This window comes from Thunnus albacares, chromosome 6, assembly GCF_914725855.1.
Source record: "Thunnus albacares chromosome 6, fThuAlb1.1, whole genome shotgun sequence".
Taxonomy (NCBI): Eukaryota; Metazoa; Chordata; class Actinopteri; order Scombriformes; family Scombridae; genus Thunnus; species Thunnus albacares.
In genome coordinates, this window is record NC_058111.1 from 14,400,058 (window position 1) to 14,421,618 (window position 21,561).

Genomic DNA, 21,561 nt, shown 5'->3' on the forward strand with positions numbered 1-21,561 from the left:
GGAAACCCATGAAGGTATGGGGAGAATATGCAAAGTTCACACTGTAAAAACCCCTAAACCCTCCCAACATGCCGGCCCGACATATAATATGTTTTTACCAAAATAATAACACATCTGTTCTTTGTTTCCATTTGGATCTTTCAAACTCTCTCTTGTCCCATTTTAATTTCTCTCTTCAATTATGTCATAATTTAAGTGCTATCGTGCAATGCTTTCCAAAGTGGAACACATATGCATAATCAATTCAAAATGTCCAGTAACACAGCAGTGAGAGACTAACCCTGTCTCCAACTTCCTGCCTGTTGCAGCCTGCAATACCATTAACCAGGCACCAAAGCCACTTTAACGTGATTACCTACCTGAGGTGAATGCTCATGATTCTACAGGACTCTGCTGTTTTACTGAGATCCATCTGTGTGTCACTGTATGTGGGCGACTGCAGAAGAGAGAAAGTGTTTGTTTGCTGTTTGCCTGAGTGCCAATGTGTGTGTTTATGTGTTCAGGGTTGAAAGTGAAGGATTACACTTCAGAAGTTCGGCTGCACAGTGCCCAAACTCCTGAGATCAGATGAAGAGCGGAGGGTCAGTGACAGATAGAGGGAAGAGGAGATGGAGGAAAGGCAAGACAGGGGTAGACAGACTTACGGCGCTGCCAAACGACAAAAGCGGGAGAACAAATTGGCAGACGACTTGCTGTCCTGGAGTGAATTAATGTTCTGTTGCTCCCACTCTCCATCTGCCTCTTCCTCCATCCCCATACACCTTACTTGTCTGCAGTTTAATTTAAATGTTTGTTTTACCGCATCCCTCTTGAAGAATTACAAATGGGGTACTTTGAAAGTATAGTCGGAGGATGGTGAGGTAAAAGAAGCAGGGAGGAGGAAGAGAATGAGGAGGAGGGGAGGTGGTCAGTGTACTTGGAGAAAGAAGTCAAGTTACTTTGGAGAGGGGGGAAGGGGGTGAGACAGACTAACAGGAATGGATTAGGCCATAACTGATTAGATATTCTGTTCACAACAGCAGTAGCAGCAGGAGCAGCAATAGCAATGGGACATCTCGACTCAGCACGCAGAGATGCTGATATTACCTCCAGACTGCCTAAACATCCAGGGCCCTCCAGCCCCATGCAAAAAACACATGCAGATGCACACATACGCAACACTAGAAATTGTCGTATTGGGAGAGAAATTTGTATGCAGAGTTGTAGTTATCAGGATTTTATGTGAGTCACATAAATCTGTTGAAAAGAGGAAGGAAAGTGAAAGAATGAAAGGGTCCCAAAAGGTGAAAGAGAGACCATTTCATGTGGTGGTAGGCTATTCCTGAATGCCCTTGTATGTATTTTGGCTCTGATGTTGTTGTGTCATGTCTCCATGCTGATGCAGCATGTTTAAAGATGGATGTGTGTGTGTGTTTGTGTGTGTGTGTGTGTGTGTGTGTGTGTGTGTGTGTGTGTGTGTGTGTGTGTGTGTGTGTGCGCGTGTGTGTCTATGCTGAGGCAGCGTATCCACAGATGGATGTAGAAATGGTGGCCTCTCTGAGGACAGAGAGACATTTAGAGGAGACGCTTCAAGGGAGGACTCGCTCATGAATAGAGCCAGACAAAGTTGATATCTGCTGGCTGTGTGTTCACTGTTTACTTCATGGCTATGTGCTAATAAAAGCCTCCTTTCATAATGTCCCGTGTAGGCCGAGCTATGCAAGAAATCAGATATGGTATATCCTGTTTAGTTAGGCCCAAAAATATATTCTATAAATGGATCTGCACAGGACTAGATGATAACAGGATAAGTATGCCCACTTACTAACACTAATGTTTTGAGCATCTCTCATGCAGTAACACCACTTTACAAAAACAGCTCACTACTTATGTACAAACATGCACTAATTTAAAGGCACATTCTATCATAATCTAATATCATAATCTAAAGAAAACAAACATTTTGCCCCAAAATAACCACAGTTACGGAATCTGCTAACAAGTGGTACAAGTATTTTTGCTCAGAAATCTAGAGATATCCTAGAGATAAGGGCTAGAAGCTTATTTGGTCAAACTTAAATTTATTTTTTCGCAGTGACAGAGTCACATACATTAGAGTTCTCCAGGGAGCGTGAGGTCTGGTGGGAATTAGTTCTAATGTTAGCAAGCTAGGCTAACTAGCTTCCACTTTCCGACTGGAATTGAAACTTAACAGCACGATGGGTCCTCCCAAATGTTGAATGTTGTAAAAAGACAGATGTCTTAAACAGTTTACAGCCAATGCTATGGTGTGAGAGCTTTTTGAAAACTGGGGGAAAATGTCTTGTATGAACCTTCGTAGGTCATACAATATGCAGTCACAAGTGTACCATGAAAGTTTGAAAACAAGACAGAGGTTTAGACGCTGTTTCCACAGCAAAAGTCCTCCAAATTAAACAACCAAACAGGTTGTTTGACTATGCACTCAACAACAACACATAGGAGCATTTTCTAATCTGGTGCCGCTATATTTGTCTGTGTTTTCCAAAATCATAAACTTTAACCTTAACCATAAAAAATAATTATGTTTTAAGATGTGACAATGCTATTCTTAAGTCTTGTTTAGGGAAAGATCATGGTTTGGGTTAAAATGATCACTTTGATAAGTTTAGAGAAACATGTGGTGTGGGTTAAAGTTATTACTTCCTCAAATAAAGTGATCTTCGTTGTCATGGCTACAATAACAACCACGGGGTTAAGGTTAGGGGGTGATCGTAGTTACGTTTTTGTTTTTTTTTAAATGTCCCAACTTGTGGTTGGAAACAGGAAATGAACAGCGGTCTCCTGTCCACTGCTGGGTTATATCCTCCATCCACCCCTCCTCCTTCGAATGAGGAAAACTGTCATTGATTTATAAACATCATCTGAGCTGCTAGATGGCATCTGTTACTCAAACATGACTATATGTCGCTTTTGGGCAACTGACATTACAATCTATTGTGACATTTGTCTTGGGAGGACAGTCTTTTCCAAACTGGAAAAATAGACACAAAAGCTGCAGTATCATCATCGCTTATATGATTTTTAGCACAGAAAGCAAGAAGAATTCAAATTATACTTCAACTTTAAATATGTAGATCAACAGTACATAAAAAGTATGTAGAGAAAGAAACATTGTGGTTTATTTATTAAAATTACTGACTGGAGATGTAAGATCTAATACACAAGCCTATATCAAGCTTTGTGTAAACGGTCCCCAAAGTGGATGATTTCTAAAACACTAGCCTCAAATTGTTGTTTGGTTTTGGATAACAATGAAGTTAAGACTGCTCAGACACAACAACCTAAACCCCTACTGTGGACACACGTTGTTTTCATGTGTAGTCTAAACACAACCACCCTTAGCGACCCCTGCAGACCAAAGGCCAATGACGCACACAGAAGACAGGTAAGCGGCATCCATCAGGTATGAATCATCTCCTCTTGATGGTTGGCCACAGTAACAATAGTCAGAAAAAAAAAACAAATGTCTCCCCAAAATATGATGAAAATCGATTAAAAAAAAGATAAAAATCACAGTGTGTGAAATGGAAATGAAAGTGTCTGGGATGCTAGGGGAGAAAAAAGAAGAACAGGGAGAAGGAGGGAGGGTTTGGGGTGGGTTGAGTAGAGACAGATTAACAGAGGTAATGAGAGGAGAGGATGAGAGCGAAGAGCATGACAGTAGAATACAGATACAGACCAGATTAACACTGTTGGAGTACGTTTCCCTTTCAAAGGGTTCTTATCCAATATACTGCATCCCTCTGTGCACTTACACACACACTCACACACACCTATACCTGTTTTCCACAGGGCTCTCATCTCAATACATATTGCCTTACCTATTTTCTTGTTATCTGTTCTCTCTGCTTTCCTCTCTCTCGCACTCTCCCTCTCATACACAAGTACATTTTTGTACGTCTTTTTGAGGACTTAGGTCACCATACATTACCAGTGTTGCCTAGCTCATGTTTGAGTAGCTGTGTCTGCGCAATATGAATGTCCGTGTTGTGTGAGTTGTACTCTTTATAATACAGCCTACAGTCACCACAACATGAGGGACTTCTAGTCATATGAACATGTATCAGAAACATATTTCTAAACATGCTGCATTGATTGTCCCAGCTGGTAGGCATGCACATATTGTACATTAAAGTACTTGTACATTGTTGCTTCAGATGGCACATTATTGGGTTTACAAAAGCTGTGGAGGTGCTTTTAATGATTTTCAATTTGAAGTTTAATAATTTGAATTCTATGCTTTTTATTTAAGTGCTTTTTGGAATTTTGGATAAATATTAAAAGACATTATCTTTTTTAATTATATTGTTTATCTCTAATTATGTCTCAGCTGGTAGGTGTGTCAAACTCCTTTTTTTATGAGTCACTACTCAGTCGGGACTAAGTGTAGACCAGACCTTGGAGCAGACCAAAGTCACAATCCAGCCATACTGATAACTGTCTTTTAAAAAATTAAAATTGGTTTCTATGCTTTTTTCTTTCCTAAATGGCCCAGAGGCGTGAAACAGCATTTGTCTGGTCAGCTATGCTCTGTCCAATTCACCAATTCAGTCTTCATAAGACACCTTTACACCACTGCAGGTGGACAGGGTGTGAAAGTAACACCCCCAGAGTGCCAAATATAAGGTAAGTTTGTCTCTAGTTGATAACAGTCAGATGTAACACTGGCCGGAAAATGGTAGAAATAAAACATTACTATACTTCAACTATAAAGAGTGTTTTGTCTTTGCCAAACACTTTCTCTGACAAAGAGACATCTAAGGCATCTAAATTTGAGTTGTCTAGTTGTATGACATTTAACCAGATATGTATTATTTTCAAAAACATTGTGTAACATGTAATTACTGAGAGATTGTTAAATAGAGAGTAACATATTTATACTGGTCACTTCCTAACTTAAACACTAAACCGAATACAACAGTCCAAAATAGCAAAATACTTGTATTACAGTACAAACCCAAATTTCCTCTATCAGTGTGCCACTTTCATAAGAATTGGCTGTCACAGACTTCCATTGTACAAGAAAGGTGAGATTTGTATGGTGAACTTCTTTATTTGACGTCACATGATTAGAACTCACTTTTTGTACCAAATGCTCCTTTTAGTTCATTCAGGGAAAAGATAAGTTGTGGTAATTTTATGTAATATAAATGTTAAGCTTTTTACGTCATTCCACTTTCCTTTGAATTCAGTAAGACATATGTCTTATGTAACTTTGAATTGCAACATAACAGTTCTCAGGAGATTTTGCGTTATCATGCATCATACACATGATCAGGTAGAGCCAAGGCTCCAACAAACTCTTATAACATTTTAATAATTAACACATGAACTCTAAAGCACAGATGAAACTCTGGGACTGAATCCATGTGAAAACTACCTTCTTCCACTGTGAATTTAATATTACTGACAATGTAAAGACAACACAAGCTAAATTACAACATACTAAACTCAAAGTTAGGTTATTTCAACATTTTCCATGCCACAGTTCTGTTTTTATGCCAGTGTTTCCTCATAGCATTTGTCGTGGGAACCTTTCTCATTTTGTATTTGCATTTCAAAACATTGTGCTATTTTAATCAAGTTCTTGGCAGAAAATGCTATTGATTATGGGCTGGAGGACATGGATGTTGAACACTAGTAAGATTAACAATAAGTACATTGGCTTGTTAGACTGCATGTAAACACAATCTCTGTTTTGGGAAAAATATAATCAACAGATGAAGAAAGATCTTTGTAGATGGGAAAACTACAATTACAACAACTACTCCCTGAAACTAAAATCATTCATATCTATTCCTAATATACACATTACCAATATTAGCATCTTCTAAATTTTAACACTGAACCATTTTGAGATTGTGTCTAAAGATTTTCATCCACCTAATGAACCACCCCAAATATTTTGAGGATCAAATACTCAGCCCTATAAGCTTAAAAGATGGCCTATTAAAGATGCCAGTTTTCAATAAATTATATTGAGAACGGTGGCTTTTAGCTGTTACAATGGGTTTTAAATAGTGACATTTTATGGATGGAAAAAAGTAGTAAAATGTCTATTTGAAGTAGTGGTACTCACTATTTTTTACACTGGGCCACAGTGACAGATCTCAGTGATCAGGCTTGTGTAAAATCTTAGTAAGATAAAATGCCTAATAACGCAATAATAACTGAAAAAAACACTTTATTTATAAAATTTTGGGTAAATTGCTATTATGTTATATTTGAACTTGCAAACATATCTCTGCTGTTGCTTGAATCTTGTTGCGTTGTACTTGTCTTTAGTCATGTCAGTCCATGTCAGAATTGGTTTGTCTGTTCCCGTGTTTTCTTCTCACAATGTTCATGGTGGAAAATGTGGATCCACACGTGTACGTACTTACAAAACAGGACATTCCCTTCTGCACAAACTTCTTCACAGCTGGGCACTCACTGACAGACACCATGTTCCAAAAGTGGTGTACACCTGCTCCAATTTTAGTTTTGAGGATCTCATTTGACTGCAGCTCAATAATTTGACATTCACTGCAGCACGGTCAGGAGACCAGCTTGTGATGACTGGGGTCAGAGATGATACTCAAACCTTATATGGGTTCTCAGTGAAGTCAAAAAACTCCTTGCAGTCCTTTGAATCTTGATTCAAAGTCTTTCCTCAGAGACTTCCACAGAAGTGTTGTTGAAATTTTGCAGAAGTCTGGGTCTTGTTGAGAAACGTGAACAACACTGCTTAACAACAAATTTTGTTGTGGAAACCTACGACCACACAAAGCATATTGCCTGCAAGGATAGACTAAGAGAAATTAAATCACTATTTCTGCTGGTATCATTGTTTTGGCATTCTCTATCAATAAGGCCAGCTTCAGTACCCACTGGATTCACCAAGTCCAGCTCTTCTCTCCCCTTTGCTCGAAAGGAATTTGTGGATTTGAGGCAGAAGACTCTAAAACCTCTCCAGCACCCTGCCACGAGATAACCAGCGTACCTCATTGTGCATGACAAAGTCTCTGTATTCTGTCTCGCATTCTTGCAACAGCAGAATTGGCGATGATTCAGGACTCTGGAGAGGATGAAGCTGAGGTTTGCAAGGAGCGCCTCTTGGTGAATAATGCAGTGGAACGTGGCAAAATTGGGGATATCCTCCCTCAGCCTCAACAGCCCTATAACTTCCTTTACTTTCCCATGCATTAGGGTGCATACTGATGCATGTTTTGATCAGCTGAGATTGTTCTCGTCAGAAAACATGCATTTGACATGTACGCTCCCCTCTTCTGGCCTTGTATTAGCAGTATGCACAAAAGTTCTTCATGAAAAGAGACGTTTTTGAGGAACCGGACCCAGGTGCATAGTTGAGTAACATCACTAATGTCAGTGCTCTCATCCAGTGCCAAGCTGTAACACAGGCTGGCTGCCAGATCTTGGTTCATCTGCTGGTAGAAGTCTTTGCCAATTTCTTCAACCCCTCAAATTATAGTTGTTTATGTGTTTTAGAATGGCCTCTTCAGCATACACAGTTTCTCCAGATGGCAAAAAACAGTCATTCACTATACCTACATCTGTAAATGCTTTCTTATGCTTTGCCAGGATCGATGCATCCATTTCATATGTCGCCTCTGTTAGTCTTTTAGCAGTTGACACCAATCAGGTTTTTGCTGCCATTTAATCAGAGCAGTAGTTGCTCATTTTATAACTCAGGTTCAGGTTTCAGGTTGCTGCCAGGTGAAATTTGTTGTTGATACTGGCTTGCATGGTTTTAAAACAGAGCGTGTCTTCTGGCATAGTAAGCACAGTGGGTTTAAGGTGACTCACCCGTATATTTTTCATAGAACTTTCTGTGCTCATCTTTTTGCTAACCTGTTCTCCCTCGCACTCATTTGTCAGTCCATTCTCTTCCTCTCCATCGTCAAAATTCATCCTCGTTTCACAAAATTACACCTGTGTTGTGGTTTCTTTCTCAGGCCGATTTTGTTTTATCATAAAACAATCCATAATTCGACATGGCCTTCTCATCAGATGGGGGTTTAACCTGCTCACCTCTTGCCACAATTGAAGTGTATACCAACTACGTACTGCCCCAAGATGGGTGTGGAAGTGGTTTCTGCTAATCAAGTTAATTGTGTTACATACTGTAGGTCTACATGTAAAACTGAGGCTCTGCGGGCCCATGGTCCAGGGGCCACGCACTGAGTAGCCAGGGTATAAAAGATGAAAATCTTAAAAATCACAAGAAATGACTTCATTCATTCCATTGTCAGACAATTGCAGCATGTGCATCAGTAGCCAGTCCAGCATACTGTAGTGGAGCCCCTGTGGCTCTTTGGCTCACTCTCACCTGTTTCCCATCATAGCCCAGTGTGAGTTTATTGTCTTAAGTTAGCCTAAATACCCCCAGATTTCCTTTTTTATTTTTTTTTCCAGCTGCTAATAGCATCACACTGCTGAATTCCTGTAACAGAAGCCAAGAGGATAAACAAATTTCCTATGATTTTTTTCTCTCATAAAAAGATGACAGTTATCCAACAAGTCCTCATACCTAATGACATGACCGGTTGTTTGTCAGTGTCTTCCAAAATGGCTGTTCCAAGAATGACTCATGAGAGTTTTCTGATCTGCCACGTCTATTGCTTAAATTTGGTTAAGTTTAGGCAACTAACACTACTTGCTTAAGGTTAGAGAAAGACAACCATCAAAGCTAAAAGAAATCAACTTTGACTGTTCAAAGTAGACAGGATGCAAATTGGTGATCTCCAGTGTGAATGTCCTGGTCTTTATATACACAACCAAAACATTTTGCGCAGGTTCAACATTATGCTACGTCTGCCATTGCTACTGAGAATGGACAGTCATTACTCCCACGGTGTAGTCAGACATGATGTAAAGCAAATTTTTCACTCAGCATGATTGTGTATAAAGTCAATGGGATGCTTGAGTGCATGAGTGTGCATTAAATGTTATCATATTTCAACTTGAGCAAAAAATCTGCACATCTAGACTGCTGAAAAATCACTCATCACGAAAACATGAACAGGTTGTTTAAAGCATTTGTCAACAGTTTTTAGCTGTACTCCTGACAACCATGAATGAATAAATGAAATTATTTCAAATTTGTACTGTGTATTCCCTCCCTTCTTTGTAAGGTTGCTCATCTTCAGTGATTCCAGGATGAGAGGGTCAATCTCTCACTAATATCAGCCAATCCCACAGAGTCTCTGCCTCTGACTGATTTCCTGTTGGCTTCTATCACTTCATCTTCTGTTATGTCACCCATCAAATGGAACTTTCCACTACATTCACCGCTGACAAACACCTTTTTTTGAGATAACACAGAATGGCTGAATGAAGACCATGAACAGAGAGGGAAAAATAAAGACATCTATTCATACAGACCAACTGTTAAGCCTACAAGAACCTGTAGTTAAAGATTAAATGTATGAAATCTGAGAGAGAATGCAAAAGTGGAAAAAGCAAGAGAGAGCGATCCTTATGCCTTTTTATTCTTCCTGCTACAGGCCCTCAATTCTTTAGCCGGACTGCGTTTCAAAAGAATTGAAGGGCAGGTGGTATGACAAATTGTCCAGGAGTGTGAAGCCACGTGTACCACCATCCATTCCTTTACTCCCTTTTTTTTCTCTCCACATCCTCCTGTCTGTCCTTCCCTATCCCCTTGCCCCTCTCTCCATGCCTAGCTATGTTTTATGAATTCATCTGCAGATAAAGCAGATCTATCATACTGTCATGGAGGCAGGGAAGGGAGGTAGACTGTGGAATGTCCTGGCACTGAGAGCAGGGAAGGGCTCTGAGTACAGAGTTACGCTTCCTCGCACATTCCCTGCTGCGCCTGCTCTCGCACTCTCCGGCTCAGTCTGCATGACTGTTTTCATGATCCATACGATGCCCCAGCAGTCCCCCTTATCCATTCCTGCCTTACCTGTACCTACTCAACCCACCCAAGACACCCCAACTCCAACCAAGCAGCCCAGAGTTGTAATAACACAGTGCCTGGCTTAACAAGAAATCCCCCCAGTTATAAACCGGGGTAAGCTACAGCCTGGCCTGGCTTGACTGACTTCCAGCTCTGGTCTCCAGTTACACTGAGTAACACCCTGCTTGCCAATCAGATAGGAGACAAATTACAGGACATGTGCACAACACGGTAGACAGAACTCTGGGATCCAGAATCATTGTGCCCACTTGAGCCAAAATGCCCAGATTGACTAAACTGATATCTCTGTATCCAACACATTTCACATTGTGAGGTTTGTGTGACACACGCAGGCATGTGTTGAGGTACGTGAACTCATATCCTGCATATGTACATTTAATATGTACATATTTATGTGTCATATACTTTGTTACAGAAGCCCAGTGTTTGTGCTTGGCTCTCAGCCATGCTGCCACAGCTGACCCTTTGTGTGTGACCAGATGCATACCCGCAGTTAATGACTGTTCACAACTGTCAGCTGAGTACCATATATTTATAACTGATGAGATAATGTGTTGTATCTTATTTAAATGTATTTTCATTATTGTCAAAACTTCTCTTTTCTTGATAGCTTAGTTTTAGTTGAAGCTAAAAAATACATTCGACAAAACAACAAACAACAGGTTTTAACTTCTTTTACCAACAATATTCGCTCATGGCAACTAAAGGATGATTAATGGTTTTAAGGTTAAGTTTAGGCAACTCAACTGGTCAAGGTTGGTTGTACTTTGTTATATACTGAAAAAATCAATGCTGACTTGAAGCATGAGGCGGGCTGTGTTTACTGTTTAGCCACTTAGTGATTGAAATATCTCAACAACTATTGGTTGAATTGATGTGAAATTTTGTGAAGACATTCATGGTCCCCAGAGAATGAATCCTACTGACTTGGTGATCCCCTGGCTTTTCATCTAGTGCCACCATGAAGTTGACATTTATGGTTTTAAGTGAAATGTCTCAGCAACTATTGAATTGATTGCCTTGAAACTGACAACGCTTAACAACAAAAAATTAACAACAAAATTTTGATTTGCTCAATATGTTTAGGGTTAGGTTTATGACCAAATACCTGCAAAAATAAAATTAAGAGAATATATGAACTTAATTTTTGGGGAGACAGGGTTGGTTGACATACTGTGACAAAAATGACATAAAGACATAAAAATCAAACTCACTAAGAAGCTTTTAAACTCAAGTACTTTGGTCACAGTCTACTGACAATATAGACATTTTAATCAGCTGTGCTTTCAAGCATCAGGCAAACATTTTTTGTCACAATGGACATTCAGCATTCTGTGATGAAACCCTTCATATATATTTTCAACACAACTTCTCAAACCAGTCCATTCTATATTCCCCTCTTTCCATCTTCTCTCATTTTTTTATTTTCCCTCCCTCCATCTCAGAGAGAGAGAGAGAGAGAGAGAGAGAGAGAGAGAGAGAGAGAGAAAGAGAGAGTACAAGAGAGAGTGCGAGAGAGAGAGAGAGAGAGAGAGAGAGAGAGAGAGAGAGAGAAGCTGCATAGTGGGAGTGTGTTGTCTCAGTGCCAGGGCAAAAATAGATAGTAAATTACAGAGCCTTCTGAGAACACCCCACTGTGCTGCATGACCTCAAAATAACACACACAGACATACACTTGCAGACTCACATACAAACATGAAATACACAGTGTGCTGTCCTACTTCTGTTTCCCATTCAGCCTGTTGATGTGACGATCACACAGAAACTTTTGCAATGTGCCAACAGACGGTCCTGCCTTAAAGTTTTGTACCAGAGAAGGAAACTCTGAGACTGATTCCCATAATGCGATTGTGGCCTCATCTCAGCTTACCAAGGCACACAAACATATTTATACAGATACAGTACCAGTCAGACATTTGGACACATTCTCATTCAAGTGAATGGGAAAATGTGTCCACAGGTTTGACTGGCATTGTATGCATTTATCCCCTTGCCATGGCTTAACCTCGTGGTACTCTTAAGTCACAATATCTCACTCTGCAGCAAAATCATTGCTGTTTCCTTCCTTGTTTCCTTACTACAAACTATACTCAATCTTCCTGAATGAAAAGCCTTTCCTGAACTTTTCTGTATCAAAGCCTGAATCACCAGCTACACATTCTTCCTAAATTCTAGCATCCCTAAAACCCCAAAGTAAACACTTAAAACTTCCTGAGACAGTGCTTGTCAACCTCGCAAGCCAGACAAAAAAGCAAACAGGGCTGTGTGGTGAATGAACATCACAGGTGTTTGTCATACTCACCTTGAGTGAGTCAAAACAGGCAATGACTCTGCCATTTTCCACTTGACAGCTCTTGGCAGGGTGGGCAAACTTGCACTCACTGTCCGGTCGTGAACATGTTCCTCTCTGGAATTCCCGACAAACCTCCAACGTCAGCCACTTCGTGTCCCGGATCGGTGTCACATTCACCGCCATTTTGGGCCAGGCAGGAGGGGTTGATTGAAAGTAATAGGTATCCAGCAAATGCAATTATGTGTGCGTCTGCACGTTTCTAATGACACTGGGACAAATGGTGAGAATGAATAAGTAAATGACATGGGAAAAAGCCAGTCTTAAGAGGTTATCTCCAGAGGGTCTGACTCTGAGGTGAAGCCTGTGAGGCCTGGGACTCGCCTACCACCTGCGGCCCATCATAAGAGTCTGTTTGTGGCTGTAATAGGAATCCTTCACCGCCTGTCACCCAGGGCCTGAGCTGGTGATGGCCACAGAGGTTTGCTTTGTAATCTCTCTCTCTCGTCCTCTCTCTCAAACACACACACACACGCACACACACAAGTTCTCTCAATCGCCTCGCTCCTTGGCTGAACTGTCAGATGAGACGAATGGCAAAACACATTATCGATCGAGTTGGCCCATGATGAAAAGATGCAGGGCTGGAGGAAAGGAGGAAGGAGGAGAAAGAGGAAGAGAAGGAGGAGGAGGAGGAGGAGGAGGAGGAGGAGGAGGAGTAGGCTTTGGTGGAGGGGACACCAAAGAGACAATCTCCTTCCGCTCACAGGAGCTGATAAAAGCTGTCTGTCTTCAGCATCAGGCTCTGTCTGCAGAGGAGGGAGTGGTTGACTTCCACAGAGGAGGGTTGAGTGGCATAGATGGAGAGAGTTCTGGCTGGCAAACAGAGCAGGAGATGGAGGGAGGGAGGTGTCAGTGGTGTGGGGACTGGCTCAGTGGACGGGGTTGGCAGTCCTAGCAGTCCTGCGGCTCCTGGTGTGGCTGGCAACTCCGGCAGACATGTACAGGCACAGAGGCAGAGGCGGCTTCAGTGGAGCCAAACAGCCACAGGGGTCAGCGAAAGAAGGCACTTCTCTCTGTGGAGAGGGAGGGAATAGTGTCAGTGGAGCATGGCTTCACGCACACACACGTGTGCGCGCACAGAGGCTAATACATTCACACACACATTCAGATTCATACACACAGCTTCATCGGAACATGTTTCCCATTCATTCTCCTGCAGATCCTCTCTCACAGTAGCCCTCACAGACACTGCCAGGCTCTCAACTGGAAAATCAAATCAAACACCATATCGCTAACAGTAAAGCTCACGCATTCAGGCACAGACAATTTATTTATAAGGAAGACAGTGAAGAAGAGAGAGATCAAGAGGAAGAAGAAAAAGAGAGAGAGAGAAAGAAACAATGACTTGTAGGAATGGATAATATTAGAAATCTTAGACTGTTGTTTATGACAATCTCATTTTGATTTTTATAGTAATAATTGCTTTGAAATGCTTATTATGATTGGCACAGGTCAGTCTTTAACAACTTTGATACCAGATAAATTTGAATTAAAAGAAAATAACAAAATAATAGGAACTTCAAACTAGGAACTTCTACACGAAGAGAAACCTGTGCTGTAAGTTATTGGCACAAACACGTGCTATTTAAGTGCAGAAACATTGCAACTTTGCACCCACAAAACAACAAAATAACAACATAGGTATCAATAACAACAGAGCAAGTGTTCAAGTATCCAAGTATTCGCTGTCACTGCGTAGTCAGTGACTTATAAACCTGCCCATCCCTGGTGAGACTGGAAACACCCAATCAGCTGGCTGAATGGTTCCAGCATCACAGTTGGCAGATGGCCAAGTGAGATGAGAGATAGGACTACGTGAGGTTGCTCATCACAGAGAGAGAGGAAGGAATCAAGTGATGACATATTGTTTTACTTGTGCATTTTTATTTTGTTAAACATATTCTCACACGCTCGTTAAATCATCCACTTTCTGACCTCTGTGCTCACATTCAGATGTTGAAAGCACCGACTGCCCCCCAAAACTCCCACAGCTGCTACGCTTACACTAAGTGCCCTCATCCCACATATGGTTACATCACTTCTAGGCCCCCCACACTCTAGCAGATATAATGTGTTTGTGAATATGATATCAGGAAAGGATGACATGATCTTTATATAAAGCAGCCATTGAGACAGAAGTTTGTGGGCAACTTTAAAAGGACTTTATTTAGGGAAACGCCTGGTTACTGAAGTAGACCTGTTATTCACTGTCATGTTCCTACATACCGTATGCAAGCTAGGAGCCTACTAGTTGTCATTATTTTGGTGTGATTCAGAAACAGAAAGCAGGCTGGTCTTTGTCTGTTGGGCTGATGTGGCCTGTTGAGTTTATTTGTGCTGGCGGGAAACACTAACATCCCAAACATATCTACCAGCTGCCAAACACTGGCTATTGTATTAGAAAACGAAGCCATGAGGACAAACAGCAACACTGATGAATGATGTGGAAAAAGTTGTAAGTGGTAGTATCTTGCATTAAAGGATTTTGCAGCCTTGGATGTCAGCGTTTCCCACCAGCTAGTGAACACACCAAAGTGACACTTTTCTTTCACTTAAATGCATCAATTGGTCAAAAGACAATAGAATGAGCTTTGTCGATAGACCTCAAGTCCTTAACTTGACTGAAAAACTTCAGTTCTCAGTCTACTATAATAAACCTAGTATGCCGATCTCTTTTGCTACCTACATGTAGTAGATGCACAAAAAAGCAGGCATTTCTCTCTGGGAACTGTCACAACGCATTCAGGGAAATCACAAACTGAAAAAGAAGATGAGTCAGGTTGAAAGATGGTGATTTACAATTATTTATCACAAAATAACTCCTGGAACACCCTGAACTTCACAAACTGATGATATTTAACAATGATAGCATAGCATCTAAGGATTGATTTTTTTTTTCTTCAGATCTGCAACCACTAATACTGCAAAAACAATAATAAAAAAACCAACAAAAAAAAAACAGGTGGTTTGAAGTAAAATGAGCGTGAAATAAATAGCAAAGGGAGAGTGGAAGGAAGAGAAAAAGTAAAAATACTCCCTTGGTCAAACATTGATTGCTTATGTGTCATGCCCTCTTTGACTATTTAGGCCAGTCACATCTGTGGTGAACTACTTTTTCAGCCCGAAGTTGATATTTTGGGCAGTGCATGTGTGTGTGCAAGAGGCCAGGGCAGCCCACTGTATCTGGCAGGAGGAATGTGGTAAGGAAAGAGAATACGGAGAGGGCTACCATTACCAGTGCATTAAATATGGAGTGGCAAAATTAGTCTTCTGCATCGCCTATTCTTACTTACTTCCTGACCTCTCCTATAACTTTCCCTCTTTCTTTCTATCGCACAGATGTCAGGATAGTAGGTGGCATTTCTTGTCTGCAAATAAAAGGACCTACATATATAATGCAATGAATTCAATTTTAAGGTTTTTTACTTGAAAGACTAATTCAACACTTTGGGAAATATAGCTTTTTTGCCTTTCTTGCTGAGTATTAGATGATAAGATTGATACCATTCTCATGTATGTCCATTAAATATGAAACTACAACCAGTAGCCAGTTTGGCTGGAATCTCGAATCAGATTCTGCCCAAAGATAACAAAATCCACCTACCAGCACCTCTAAAGCTTAAAATGAACACGTTCCACCTTGTTTGTTTATTCAAACTACACATTGTAGTTTTATGTGGGTCAGAGACAAGCTAGTTTTCCCCTACTTCTAGTTTTTATGCAAAGCAAACTGTTATGCGGCTAAAGCTTTGCATTTTTCGTGTCATCACCAGTTAAACAAATGAGATATGACGTTTTTGTTTTTTTTTTAAATTTTGTTGTTTCAGTATTATTTACTATAAGAAACATTTATGAAAGTGACATCAATCTTCTCTTGTGGCAAGAATACAAGTAAGCATTTTTCCCTAAATGTTGAACTGTTCCTTTAAATGCACTTATGTACTTATTATATTTAGATACAGTGTTTCCCACACGTTGAGAATTTACCTGTGGTGGTGGTGCATGGCGTGTGAAGGCACAGTGTGTGACGGGTGGGTTCAGTAGCATAATAAACTAGTCAAACAAAGTTTTATGAATAACCTTATTTATTGCTATCTGAAATTATCTAATTAGGGCTGGGAATCTTTGGGAATCTCACATTTCAATTCTGATTCACAATAGATTCTCAATTGAATGAATAGAAAAGGAGGCACTATATTCAATCTGTGCTCCAGTATACTGAAACAATTCACTGGTGTACTTAGTTTACTGGAATACAATATGAAACATAACTAGCAATTAAGATAAATGGTCCGCAGCCTTTTTATCTTAAAAAGTTAACTTCATTAACTTAATTAATTAATTAATTAATTAATCAATTTGAAAGTCTCCTGCCTGTATGAGAATAACAAAATGAGGGGGAGGCGGAGTCAGGCACAGACTTTATTATGATGTTTAGACATGAAAAATATTGAATTATGTTACTATTTTAACTCATTATACCCCAAAATAACTTACAAAAGGTCCTCCAAGCACTTAAAAAATATGCAACTGTATAATTCTACTTCTACTTCCAAGGAAAACATTGTACCACTACATTTACCTGAGAGATAAATGTTACTGGTTACATTGCAGATTCAGATTTTACTCATGAAATATAACGAATAAAATGATGATTAATATTATTCATTAAATTATCCAGCATTATATAAGAATTAAAAGCTCCACCTTGAACACAAGTTAAGTACATGTAAGTACATTGTGCTAATAATACCTATGTTTCACTCTTCACTTTAAAGTAAAAATTTAAATACTGACTTTTACTGTGCTGTATTAATAGTTTTACTTCAGAATAAAAGTTTTGAGTACTTCTTCTACCACTGCCAATACTAACATTCTCAGTCAGAGAGAAGGTGAAAATAAAGCAAGAGAGAGTTTGCCTGGGCCCTCAAATCACTAAATCCACCCCTGGGCGGAGTGCTCCGCTGTGTTATTAATGTTATGTCTCCAGCAGTGAAGAGCAGCTTCTGCTGCACCGTTAGCTCTGAGGAAAGCCATCACTGTTTTGCTGCTTGCTGCAGGGTTCTTGAGGTGAAACAGACTGAGCACTGAGTTATTTTCTTCACCTTAGAGTTGGTTTAATTTGTTTAATGCTGCAGTGTGTGTTTGTCAGCCAGTCTTGTTTGATACTGCTGAAGTTTGCTGCTCCACTCCGCTAACTTTAGTGTCTGAGTGACAGTGTAAAAAGTTCATAATATACTTAATATTTGTCTTGCAAAGTTATTTAGTGATTAAATCAAAACATGTTTACTACCGCTTCCTGTTTTTGAAGATGAACTACAAGATACATGGATGTATTGACAAGATAACTCGTGTGTAACTAGCTTGTGACTGCTATAGACTGTCCGGGTGGTGCACTGCCCTCGCAGTTGAGTTTACATTATTAACTAACATTTAGAAAATCAATTTCTAATATTTGTGAATCGATTCAGAATTGTAGGAGACGGTATCAAGATGCTTATGTGGACCGGTCTGTGTGCATTATGAAATTGCGCATTTGGGATTTTATCTACTTGACTTAATCTACCTGAGCTAGATATCATGAATACCTTTTAGAAATGGAACCAACTCTATTGTTATCATTCACTACACAAACACTGATTCTCAACAAGAAAAACATTCAAACACACACAATTGCACACCTTAAGTATCAATTTTTAGCCAGAAACACAGCTCACCAATGTTGTGTGTAATTGCTGTGTCAGAGGCTATGGATTTAAGCAGAAAGGGAATGTGGGTTTAGAGAGAAAATATCCAGTAGCATTGAACTCTGGCATGCACCGAGATAAAAGAGAATGCGATCCACTTACAATGACTGCATGAATGGAAAGGAAGCAAATAGCTGGAGAATGCACAAAAATTAGATTAGACAAACCCACCCAAGAGTCCAAAAGCAATGTCATGCTAGTTTTCCAAAATGAGTTATGTTTTCTCTGGACTTTCATACAGCACTGGTATTATACCCCAGTGGAAACAGCTACGGCATAATGAACTGCCATGAGCTTTAACATCAAATAAAGCAGATTTAATAAATGGGGCTCCACCTACATGTATTATTAGCCTCTATGTCACATCGACATGCAAAGAGCTCTCTCATGCCAAAAGCTTGAACTAAATGCCTATCAAACAAACACAACACATCTGAAAACTGAGAGTGAATGAGGCTCATTAGACAAGGCTCATATCAAAACAGGGGATTAAAACTGAAAGGGTAAAAAAAAAATAATGTGAGAAATGACTCTGGTGTTGAGGAAATATATAAATAAAGGAGTCATCAATAAGCATCTTAGCATGTGTGAATAATGCATGTGGCCATTTCCCGTAGCCAGAGGCAGGAGATATTATTACACTATCAGATCAACTAGCCAAGGTAATAAGTTGGAGAGGAGAGGGAGGTAGAAAAAGCTGAGGATATTACGCAACCCCCAGCCCCTTAACGCCCCGAATCCCTGAACACACACATACACGCACAAACATACACACTTCATTAAAAGCATAAAATCTTGGCTAAACATTTTGCCTCACTCGTGACCAACCTCAGCTGTCGACATGCACAAAGCAGAGTGCAATGCTGCGAATGTCACCGGGGTTCATGCATCTCCTCGTTTAAAGAAAGCCACCTGATCCTGTGTTAATCTGTCTGCTAAAATGGTGCCGCTTGTTTGGCGAACTCTGGATTATTTTTATGGCTATGACAACTCCCCAGAAAAAAACACACCAATTTAGCCTCCAGTGACACCACTGCTGCTGAGTTACTGACTGTTATGTTTAAAGAATATAGATTAGAATATTCACAAATCGTGGTCTTCATGATGAAAAGTGGATCCTATTCATCAATGATAATCTACGACAGATAATAATTGTGCGTGAGTTTGTGTACAATGTCAAGCCAGCACCACATTTTTTGCTTTAAGTAGCTGTGTATCCTTTAGTGCAAGCCACATGGAATTGCACTTTATTTCATCAAACTGCCTCTGTTAACACAAGCCACATTCAGCCCTGCATCTGAGAGCAGCACAGACGGAGAAAGAGAAGGAATGAGGAAGTCAACAGGAGCCAGAGATGGGAGCCATTTATTCACCTCGAATGACTTCCAGAAGAAGAAATAAAGGAGAAAAAGTGGAAGGAAAGAAGAAAAAAAACCAGGTTGCTACATGTTTGGTTTCCTATTGCTGACCTTTAAAAACAACAAACAGACAGAGACAAAAAGAGCAATGGTCAAACTTGCTTGAAAGAGAGAGGAAACAATTTGCCTTGAAACTAAATTGCCCAAGAGACAGAGTGTAAACTCTGGTCTATAATAAAAAAAAAATTAAAAAAAAGAAAACTTGTTGCTGTCTGCCAATCAGACAGTCCTGTTTGTTTAGGCGGTGAGTTGACAGTTCAGACATTCCTTAACTGTTACAAATTTCAGTGAAGGACTCAGAATCTCGTTTTTATGCTCTCTTCTAGTATGTTTGGAAATATAGTTGATTAGAAGCACAGGGATTATTGTAATTCAGTTAAAATGTAATTAGCAAGTTTATACAACAGATTAGAAGTCAGCGGTTTATCTGGTGCACCCTCGGAAAAGCAAAAGAAAAAAAGGGAAGGAAAGACGGAGGGAGGGAGGAGAAATTCAGTAATGCGAGAGGTTAAAGGGCGCTGACTGCAGCAGCAAAAAGCAGATGCTGGACGTTTCGTATTACACCGCATCACCGGCTGACCAGGACATCATCTATATACGACCTGAGCTGCCCTTTATACTGACAGGAGCATCGGGAAGAAGGGAGGGGTAGAGACTGTGAGAGACAAATTGAGTAAAGGAGACAAGAGGTGGTGACAGGGGAAGGGAAGAGGCTAAAGGAAGAGTGATTGGAGGCAAACAGGAGCAATTAGTACAAGTTGGAGGGAGACAGAGGTAGGTGTCTGGTAGTGAGAGGGGGAAACAAGGTGAATCCTGGCAGGTATAAAAGAGGATATAAGATGAAATAAGAGGGAAAAAAGTTGAATTTTCTTATCTTTCTTCATTTATCTTTCTCTGATCCCCACCTGTTCTCTGTTTCTATTTCTCTTCATGCATATTTCTCACTCTGTTTTCCACTTTTTCTCTCCCCAAATCTTTCTCCTTCTCGGAAATCTACGCGCCTTCTGGTAAGCAGCACTCGTATGAGTATCATGTGACATAAACAACTTTGTGAACGTGGCTTGTCTTTTAATAGTAGCTGGCCTCATTTTATTCGCCCACTGTCTCTGCCCCCTCTATCGCTCCTCGCTGTCTCTCTTCTCGTTCCTTGTTCACACAACACCTTATGCTGCAGTACCACAGAAATGTGCTGCAAGGTCATCATCACCACGGCAACTAGAGAAACCATGTTTAAAGCAAGGACAAAGTGGTTAATGGTGTCAGGTCCTGCCTGATAGCAGGCGGTTCAGAGGAAATCATCAAGTTTTCAAATGCCGCAATGAAATCTGAGCAGCATTGCTCAGTAGACAGTTTATTACCCAGTGCTGAGACTAGAGCAGGAAGTTCTGGCTTTTCAATAACAAGAGACAATAGTTTTCACCAAATAGTTTTACTTAAATATTTATAACTCTACATATCTGGAGAGCTTCCTGTAAACAAATATGAAATATTTTGTAAACTTACTTTCTACTGTTTCTAAGAATGTTTAAGTATATTCTATAAAACTATTCTAAGTTTCACATTAAAAATCAGTACAAGAGTGTCATAGCCTGATTTCAGTCCTGAGCAGTGTTAATGTCATCTATGAAAATTATGACAAACAAATATTTGCTGACGACCTTTTTTTCCCATGTATGCTAAAACTAAATAAAAAGTAACATTTGAAAACAAAAACAAAGATGAAGCGCATTAAAATTTTTGTACACAACAAAACAGAAATGTAAAAGACAGATTATTGCTGCTTGACCTGTTGCACAATAAGCAGCATCTTGCATTTCAGTGATGCTTTGTCTCTGCCAGTTATGTTACCTAACTTCACCGGTTTATAACAGATTTATGAAACTACAATCCTTCTGGAAATTAGGTAAGAAGACAGCAACAAAATAGATGGGACAAACTACAAAAACAGACAGTCCAGCATGCCAACCATGATAAAAAGGTAAGCTAACGTTAATGTAACATTCTCAAGGGCTGTGGATGTGACTTTAATGTTATTGTCAGTCCCTATCTTTCCTCTCTATAGACTAGCAGCAGGAATTACTG

The 21,561-nt window shown here is 40.0% G+C and overlaps 1 protein-coding gene across 5 annotated transcripts in view; it reads right to left on the minus strand.

The window, feature by feature from the left end:
- LOC122983497 (muscleblind-like protein 1) overlaps positions 1 to 21,561 on the minus strand; it is a 68,318-nt gene that overhangs the window by 36,313 nt on the left and 10,444 nt on the right. For all 5 annotated transcript variants that reach the window (XM_044353229.1, XM_044353233.1, XM_044353231.1 and 2 more), the window contains exon 2: positions 12,264 to 13,327. In XM_044353229.1, coding sequence (XP_044209164.1) covers positions 12,264 to 12,437 — 174 coding nt within the window. In that variant the 5' untranslated portion in view covers positions 12,438 to 13,327. The remainder of the gene's footprint in view (positions 1 to 12,263; positions 13,328 to 21,561) is intronic.